The sequence below is a fragment of the Sinocyclocheilus grahami genome, unplaced genomic scaffold (assembly GCF_001515645.1).
Source record: "Sinocyclocheilus grahami isolate Dianchi unplaced genomic scaffold, SAMN03320097.WGS_v1.1 scaffold155.1, whole genome shotgun sequence".
In the NCBI taxonomy this organism is placed as follows: Eukaryota; Metazoa; Chordata; class Actinopteri; order Cypriniformes; family Cyprinidae; genus Sinocyclocheilus; species Sinocyclocheilus grahami.
In genome coordinates this window covers 403,611-413,412 of record NW_015505334.1, presented here as the reverse complement: position 1 = coordinate 413,412, position 9,802 = coordinate 403,611, and the positions used below count along the sequence as shown (strand labels likewise).

Below are 9,802 nucleotides of genomic sequence, written 5' to 3'. Positions count from 1 at the left end.
TTGTGAAAGCGAAACTACTTTGTTTGGCCTTCCAAAAGAGGACACGACTAGAAATCAGTGGTTAAGTTGTATTTACAACACTGTTCCAGAACAGTTCAACCCAAATATTCAGATGTGTCCAGCGCATTTTATGGAGGACCGTTTCCTGATCCTGGTAGAGTAGACTACAATGCCGGCTGTTCTAACTCTCAGAATGTAAGCACGTTTTTTATATTTAAAGAATTTGCCAATGACAATTCAAACGCGAGTTTGAATGGGTTTTAATGGTTTTGTCTCATAGCTCCGGCCGGGACAAGGCATCACAATACGGTAAGGGGTGTAACATTTCCGTCACACGCTTGAAGTATTCGGCCAATCACAACGCACTGGATAGCTGGCCAATCAGAGCACACCTCGCTTTTCAGACCGATGAGCTTTGTAAAAAACGTGTTTCAGAAAGGTGGGGCATAGAGGAGAAACAATAATGTACAGTATGTGGAAAATAATGTGTTTTTTTAACCTTCAACCACATAAACACATTTCATTACACCAAATACACAAAATAATGTTCTTTTTAGCAACATTATATGACCCCTTTAAAGACTGGATAAGGATTTAAAAAAAAATGTTATAGAAATCACACTCACAAGAGTAAATTTTAGCCAATGAAATTTCGAACTGAGCATAAAAAAAATAAAAAATAAAATAAAAAACATGTTGCTCAATGAGACACCACCTTCAATGTCTTTTTCTTGATGTGGCGAACACCTCTGCGGTTGGGATGGTTTTGGCGGTGAACCCAGCGCAGGAAGTCCACTTTGACTGCATGTTGGGACAATCGGTCCTGGAACTGATCGAAGAGCTGGCAACGCGTGCTGAGGGTCACGTTATTTTGGTTTAGCTAGAATGTAAAGACAATGTGTTCATTTTAAAGTCCATGATTTCATGAGTGTGTAAGGAAATCATAAACTAAAAGTAAAGACAAAATTCAATGAGCTATTTGAATTTTACTATTAAAACTGACAAATACTACAAACTCAACAGAGAAAGAAAACTCTTATTATTGGTGGTGTTAATCACCCCTAAAATAAGCAACAAGTCAAAGACAAGACACTAACCACCATGTGCTCTGCGTGGTTGGGACACATCCATCTCCCAGTAGGCATGGCAGTGAGAGGGGGGTCAAGGCAGTCCATGTGGAACAGGAGCGCACAGTAATCACACTGGATCAGAGGAGCTACCCTGCAGCTCCTATGGAACAAAAAGAGAGAGGAACCTGATATACTGTGCAAAAATACTGACAACAATCAATATGGACTCCATTAGAGATGCATGGACATTAAAATTCTGTCACAGTGATATTTTAATATTATTTATATACTATTATAGATAGTATTTACAAATAAACATAACTGCTCCACAGAGCTTGTATTACTTATAAATTGAAAAACCCTATTATAAAAATCCCACAGGAAAATCTTGAGGGAAACCATGGCAAATTAGTCTTCTGGGTTTTGACATCATGACAGCAGAATTCTATTTCATGTTTCTGGGCTCTTACTTGCCACAGGTAAAGCACACTTTCACTGGCAGAGGGACCAGGCCGCTGGGATCCAGCTCATGTTGTGGCCTCTTTACATTCTTGCCCATTGCCTCCTCTTTCCTTCTGCGCTTACTGCTGCCTGTAGATACACAAATACAGTTTAACTATAAGCACACTATAAGCACTTAACACAATAGTGTGGGCAAGCATCACCTGGCAGTGAAGTGGTGCACGTAAGCTCACTAGGCAGCTGAAACTGCGTGGGGTTTCTCTCCATGGCTGCAGCGATCAGCAACTGAAAAGGTTTCTTCAGGCGAGGTGTGGCACTCTCAGACTCAGAGCCCTGCACTTCCTCTTCAACGTCCATCAGGTCCTCATCCACGTCATTGTGTTCTGATGGTGTAGGCGTGTCGGTGGACGCATTTGAAGTGGGTGTACCAGGGCGGCTGCTTGTGCGTCGCTCGAGAAGACGGACTTGCGCGACGGCAAGTCTCAGGCCTCCTGACGTGGCAGAGGGCAGCCCATCCAGACGCAGTGTTCCCAGCTCCAGCTCCGCTGCAGGGGAGGAAGACCGCTTGGACAACTGCCGCTCCAACGCCCCATTCACCTGCTCCACCTTCTGCTCATGCTTCTAAAGAACCAGAAAATTACACACTACAGCTCTGTTCCTAAAACTAGTAAGCAAGGTTGCTAAGTAGTGGTCGACTGATATATCGCCAAGGCCGATATATGGGCCGATATTTGGCATTTAGGATAAGTATAAGGATAAGGATAAGTAATCCTTTTTGGCCGATGCGTTCAAGGCGGGACTTTTATGACAGCAGCAGCGCCTGAGCACAGTGCTCACATTCTCCCTCTTGTTCGCTGTCGTCAGTTCCGTCTAATACGGATAGAAGTCTGTCTAATAATCAGATTAAACAAAGGAATTAAAATGTATACAAAAATAATTATAACGATTGCTTTTATATGATTAGTAATAGAAGGGCAAACATTATAATACTTTCTTGTTTGTCGTCAGCATTCAGCAAATATGCATTTATATCATTTAAACAAATCTTTGAATGACTAATGAACATTTAATTTCACAAAGCTTGCAAACTTAGTCGGATCCAGTTGTGAGATCTTGTGAAGTGTACATTTGTATCCTGCATGATCGCGTGTTCTCTGCGTGACGGTCGATCCGTGTGAATTGGAATGCGGACAGGTAGAGAGTTCAGCTTCACTGGAGACGTGCGACCGACAAACTTTAAACTCGTGATTTCAAATTATACTGCGCTTCATGCATTTGCCCCATCATATTCATGTCATTTCCACTGTGTGCTGTATGTAAAATGAGTGTTAACTTGGCTTTATTTGAAAAAATATGACTAATGCACACAAACTTCCCAGAATACTGAGTGTCCTGTTGGTTACAGTGTTTACTTCCTTTTTTTATTATATTATTTATTATATATTTATTTGTGAAAAATACTTTGTCATCTAAAGTATAAGTATGTTTAACACATTTACTTTTTAATCCATTTTCAAATAATTTCCAATTTCTTAAACATTAATTAAAATAAATAAAATTATATCGGCCACCCTGCTTTCCAAGATATCGGCAGTCAAAAAAACAATATCGTGCATCATAGTGTTTTAGACACTGAATGAAATGCAAGTTTGTTTAATGAACATTTCTCTGATTTTTTTTTATTGTGCATAAAGCAATGCATTCTGGGATTGTATCCTTTGTGGAGAAAGCATGCAATTAGTGTCTTTCTAAGGAAATTAAATGCATAGCTCACCCACAATTAAAAATGCTGTCATCATTTACACATCCTCATGTTGTTCCAAACCTTTATGCATTTTTTTATTATATAATCTGCCAATTTTCGGGTGGACTATTCCTTTAAATGTGAATAGAAAAACAGTAGAACAATACAACTTAAGTTTCCAAAAACAAGACAGCAATGGCAAATATGACTTTTCCAACCTTTTTGCGCACACTGCAGCGATGACACATCCAGTCACCAGGTGGCAGCATCTCTCTGCTCAAAGGTGGATTACTGTGAAGAATCAAATGTTTCAAAACACAATAGTGCTTTTTTACACATTTTAAAAACATTTGACATCTCTGCAGAAATAAAAATTTCTGCATGAAAAATACAGTGAACGCTTACAGGTTTTATTCATGTGCTAGATGCAAAAAAACAAAAACACAAAAACCACAATTCTGCAAGCACACTGAAACCATCTAGGTCTCACCAAATCTAAAAACTGAACCACAAGGACTCTTTGCAATCTTTAGGTTGCATGGTGCACATGAGGCAATGTTATTGATATATTTCACAAATATGTAAATAAATACCATTCTTTCTTTCCATCTTTGCCATACAGTCAATGTAGACTAGCTTTATATTACATCAGCCAAGAGAAAGGCTGGATCGATTTAATGTGAAGTACATCCGAACAAATCACCCCTCAGGACAGAGTTGTTGAATAACAATACATTTACTTCCCCTTAGTGATCAGCATAGGACAACATAGGGCTGGGCGATATAGCTAAAAAATGTATCAACGATATAATGTTTCATATCGTTTGGTATCGGTAATTATTGACATTTTTTATAACCTTTTTTTTAAAACAAAAAGCAATAGAAAAAAAGTTTAAATTTAACCACTGTATTTATAATTAACAATTTATTGAGACAAACAACAAATATTTTTTTGTTTTAACAATCAAACACAATAAAAATTAAACAAATATGTCATTTCTAATGTTTTATATGCAGATTAAATAGGTCTTTATTGTATAGGTCTAATTGTCTCCCGAGGCCACAGGAGGGTGCAATGAGCAAAATAATGCAGCGCATTTAAATTGTCAAAGCAAGGAAGTAACTCTATAAAAACGTGCATTACATCTAAATTAACTCATAAAAAGCAAATATAATTTCATAAATTGCATAAACAATTATGAACAAAACAGCATCATGTATTTACGCATTGCTTAATCCAAAGAGCCGAAGCACCATTCACACAGACTGCATTTAAAAACATATGAGACGCAGTGAAAAGGAATAAATCTCCACAAATTCGTGATGTGAAAAAAATGTTTATTTTAAATTAGACTAATATTCATTCTTTATTCACAATCTCCTCATCACAAGCAGGCACAGCCCTCATTTCAGCACGTGTTTGTGTTTGCCGTCTGCGTCACTCATAGTATGTGCCTATATCGAACATTTTTTATATCGATATCGAAGAAGGTGTACCGTCGATAAATATCGATACCGTTTTATCGCCCAGGCCTAGGACAACAGCAGTAAAAACAAGGAGTTTGGATTAAACAGCCATCAAATGAAATGAGGCAGGAGTGATTCCATCCAAACAAAGCCCCTATGATAAACTACAGGACCCAGCTGTGGCTTCAGAGTGAGACAAATGATGAGGATAACTATACAGAAAACAACCTGTAGGGAAATTTTTTTGTTCTTAGGTTCTTACTTTTTCAAGCTCAGGCTGCCAGGAGCTAGACAGGATAGTGAAAAAAATAAAAACTTTTTAAATGCCCATTTCTAGGCGATTTTTGTTGTTGGATGAAGAAAATGTATCATGTGCACAAAAACAATAGTAGTGCAATGTTAGTAATCATGAAATCTACATTATGTGTGATAAGTTTTAAGTGTTATGTTTCTACATGGGACAACTGTCAAACTGACTGCAGCGTCTGTGACAAAAGTGACAGTAATAGAGGCAGTAATATTAAGCAGCAAAAATATTAAGCAGCACAATTGTTTTAAACAATGATAATAGGAAATGTTTCTTGAGCATATTAGAATGATTTCTGAAGAATCGTTCGTGTGACACTGAAGACTAGAGTAACTGCTGTTGAAAATTCAACTTTGGCAAAGGAATAAATGCAGTGCTGACAAAGGATTAATAAATGTTTTTGTTTACACATTATATATGCGTGTACTGTGTATAATTATTATGTGTGTGTGTATATGAGCAATATCACTCGAGTACGAGAACGATACCGGCTTTATATCAGCATGGCTGTGATTAGGCCAGAGGCACGAGGCAATCACAGCCGCTGATATAGAGCCGGTATCGCTCGAATACGAGAGTGATATTGCGTTTATACAACAGTTCGACGAAACGTGTGTAATTAAACAAGAAACAACGGAGTGCCTAATAAAACCCTCTTTTATGCAGAACTACTTCCTTCTGCCACGGATTCAAAGCTCAAGTTGACAGTTAAACATACGTCACTTTTAGAATACGTATCAAGGGCATGTGCTGCTTCAGTTAGGTTATTAGTGAGAAATAATGAAGTTACAAGAGAGAAACAATGCGGCAAGACGTGCATCCAAATGAGAGAGAGAGAGAGAGAGAGAGAGAGAGAGAGAGAGAGACCGCGAAGCTAGACGTTTCTTCTTATATTAAGTAACATACTCTACGATTAGCTCAGTGAATAATAAAAAAAAAAACATAGACCCGGCTAGAACAAACGGAGTGATACAAAATTGGATTGAAATCAGATTTGAGAACCAGAACGAACTGTTGTATAAATAAATATATATATAAAATTTATTATATTAATATTTTATATATAAACAAAACATTTTTCTTAAATATATACATGTATGTGTGTGTATTTATATATACATAATAACTATACACAGTACACACACATAATATGAAAAAAACTTTTATTTTGGATGCAAATAAACAGAATTAATCCTTTGACAGCTCTAAACAAATTACATTTAAAAAAATATAAAAATACGTTATTTTAAGTCATATTATTTCACAATTTTACTGTATTTCTGATAAAATAAGTGCAGCCTTTGTGAGCATTAGAGACTTGAAAAAAAATAAAAAATCCTAAAACTTTTGAATGGTAATGCATTTTATTTTTTTCTTTTATTTTGGATGCAAATAAACAGAATTAATCCTTTGACAGCTCTAAACAAATTACATTTAAAAAACATAAAAATACGTTATTTTAAGTCATATTATTTCACAATTTTACTGTATTTCTGATAAAATAAGTGCAGCCTTTGTGAGCATTAGAGACTTTTGATCATGAGATATTTTGTTCATAAGTTCATAAATACATTTGCTATAAAACAACTGCATTTGGTGCAAACATTACTAACCACTACTACTAACTTAGTGCTTCCAAGATGTCCACAAATCACCCTCTTAATCCACATCAGTCAATCAGATAACAATCTTTGTGACCTTTAAAAATCAGCAGCATAAAAAGACTTGTACATAAATCTAAAAGAAAAATTCAGTCAACTGTTAAACCCAGACAAGATATGAAAATGCATTGGAAGCATACCAGCATTGCAGGTGAAAAGCAGCGGGACAGTGATCGCAGCAGAGCAGATCTCCTCCCTCACGGCAGCTATCACAGGTGTCGTGGTTCGTGGCTCGGCCTCCTCTTCTGGTCTCCCTCTCTGGTTTGCGTCTCTTCTCTCCATCCTCAGAGCGTGGGGGTGCGAGCAGCTGTTGAATTTGCTGGAACAGATTGACAAATACATTTTAAGCATGCATGTAGTTACACAAAGATCTCCTGTCAGACGTCAGTGGAGAGTTGCTTCACATATTCAACTGGTATTTCCAACCTTATCACGGCACATTTTGAATATCATACTTATAATCTGACACATACACACAATGCAGATTTTGGATTAAAATTAAGGGTGACAGAGACCCCCAAAACGTGCAGCACCCGGGGGTGCTCACATTCAACTATGAGGAGGTCAAACTTTCCCCCATGTCAAATCAGATCTAATCACGTGATATCAATAATGAAATCTGCACACACACATATATACATACATAAATTTGTCTTCGGTTCTACTTTCCAGGCATTCAATTTCTGCAACAGGCCCAACCCAGCACTGCATTAACTCACCAAAGCAAATGTCCACAAACAACTTATTTTCCATTTTGCAATTTGCTTTTATTACGACTCATTTAATCCTTAATACAGGCATATTTAACTCACACATGACAGTGATTCGAGGCACAGCTGAAGGGCAGACAGCCTTACCTCCATTAGGCCCCCAGACGTGTCCAAATCGTACAGAATCTTCGGGGTCTCCATTTTGTTCCACATTCACGCTCCTCAAATGTGGCATGAACACACAATCCGACAGCAGTTCTCACCTTCTCCAAACCCAGTCGGGATAACCTGCTGTCTTTAAGCCGTTCTGGAAATATTAAACGGGTCGATAATCTAACAAGATAGCGGATTGGCTGCTCGATGTTCGGCTAGCTAGCAGCTAGCAGCTATCAACAAACAAAAGCACACAGCTCGCCAGATGTCTGGTGCTAAACGAGAGCTGACGAATCGCTCAAACTCTCATTTAAGTACAAAAATTGTTCCTATTTTGATTGCAAGTTGCTTCCTGGCGCAGTACTGAAGGGTTCCTGTGGGATGTAAAGGCCTAGCTCGCTAGCCTAGCAGCATCCTCTGCTTCAGCAGCAGCCGCCTGCAAAGATTCGTGTAGAAATCCACAGCTGTCTGTCCCCATCGCATACTGGCTAAAAAAGCGCTCGCTGTTACAAAGTAAGTCTGCTGGATTGATTGTCGGCGGTTAGGTCCTCATGTGCAGAAACACTCGTGGATGGTGCTCAGATGACAGCAGTGAAGAGTAAAGGTGTTGTTATGAAAAGCCATTGCTAGTAGCTATGCTTGCTAACTGGTTGGCGTTGCCCTCCTCTGACTCGACTCTAGCGGGGTTGGAATGAAGTCTGCGCATGCGTACTGAGGCGCAGAGGAGAACTGCTCCTCCTAGTGTTAGTCTGACAGAACAACACGAACTCTTCAAGCCTGCAGGCCATGTTTTCTCTAAAGCACAGCGAAGAAATATTACAAAAAGGAAAACAATCCTTAAAACGGATAAAAAAGTTTGTGAATAACAACTAAAACAGAACATTCTGATGGAACATCATTTTTAATTAAGATATGCTATGACAATGTTGTGGTAAATAATTACAGTACAGTACAATTAAGTAAAAATATATCATTTTGAACCATGATAATCCCAAACAGCCAAGCCCCTTACAACTTTTAAGACAGATTTCTTCTGTGAGCGCTTTACTGAATCCATCAGACAATAAATACATACATAAAAATAAAATAAAAACCTCAAACTATTCTTTAACTGTTTTTTTTTTTATTTCTCTGAACTATCTGTAATATCTTTTATAGCACTTGTCACGTTACTTAACTGCTCATGGATAAGTTGCTTTGGTTGATTTAAAGGGTTAGTTCACCCAAAAATTAGCCCATAAATGACTCACCCTCAAGTCATCCTAGGTGTATATGACTTTCTTCTTTCAGACGAATCCAGTCGGAGTTATATTAAAAATTGTCTTTGATCTTTCAAGCTGTTTAATGCCACTCAGCGGGTGTTGCATGCATCCATCCAAAAGAAGTTAAATAAAAAGCGCCCATCCATAAAAAAAAGTGTCTCACAATGCTCCGGGGGTGGGGGCGGATGACCTCATAAGTCATCCGCAGGAGCTGCTTCCGTGTACAACTGTTGGCGCAAGCTACATTAAAGTGATTGTTACGTTCTGAATATGGATATTTTTCTTACAAAAACACATAGATTCCTTTGTTCACCCCCCAAAACCGTGTGAGACACTTTTTTTTAATGGATGGGCACTTTTTATTTAACTTCTTTTGGACTGATGCATGCAACCAGGGCCGTTTCTAGCCAATTTGACGCCCTAGGCGAAATCCCTATTGCCCCCCCCCCAAAAAAAAATTATATATATATATGTATATATAATTCTTTTCAGACACCAGTTGCGTGTCACATTCAAATTGGTTGTCATAGTAACAACACTAATTTGTGGAGATTCAGTGCATTGAGTTCCACAAATCTGAATGCATTATTTGTAAATTGACTGTTAAGATAAACATTTTGCACAATTTAGTATCTGTAATATCATTGTGTTGCCACTAGATGCCTGTATAGCCCTATGTAACAATCCCTAGTGGCTAAGACATTGCACATAATTTACACATAATGTATAAATTATACTATACTACTACATATTGTTTAGATATGACCAATGGCTACTTTTTTGTCTTTATCTGTTTTTTGTTTGTAATTTTTTTGTTGTTGTTTCTTGAAACATTGATTTAAAGTGTCAGTTATTGCATTATTATTTCAGTCAAACCTATAAAACCCCTTTATTACCCCAAACTACATATAAAAGCTTTATCAGTGGCATAAAAGTAACCAATGCAGCTACTTAATAATTTGCTAC

General features: G+C 37.7%; 1 protein-coding gene across 1 annotated transcript in view; it reads right to left on the bottom strand.

The window, feature by feature from the left end:
* Positions 1 to 8,316, bottom strand: part of LOC107592596 (PHD finger protein 12-like) — a 26,166-nt gene extending 17,850 nt beyond the window's left edge. The window contains exons 1-7 of the mRNA XM_016282127.1: positions 7,569 to 8,316; positions 6,852 to 7,030; positions 3,495 to 3,567; positions 1,736 to 2,153; positions 1,541 to 1,661; positions 1,098 to 1,230; positions 716 to 880 (exon numbers count right to left, since the gene is read on the bottom strand). Coding sequence (XP_016137613.1) covers positions 716 to 880; positions 1,098 to 1,230; positions 1,541 to 1,661; positions 1,736 to 2,153; positions 3,495 to 3,567; positions 6,852 to 7,030; positions 7,569 to 7,634 — 1,155 coding nt within the window. The 5' untranslated portion in view covers positions 7,635 to 8,316. The remainder of the gene's footprint in view (positions 1 to 715; positions 881 to 1,097; positions 1,231 to 1,540; positions 1,662 to 1,735; positions 2,154 to 3,494; positions 3,568 to 6,851; positions 7,031 to 7,568) is intronic.
* Positions 8,317 to 9,802: the final 1,486 nt, after the last annotated feature.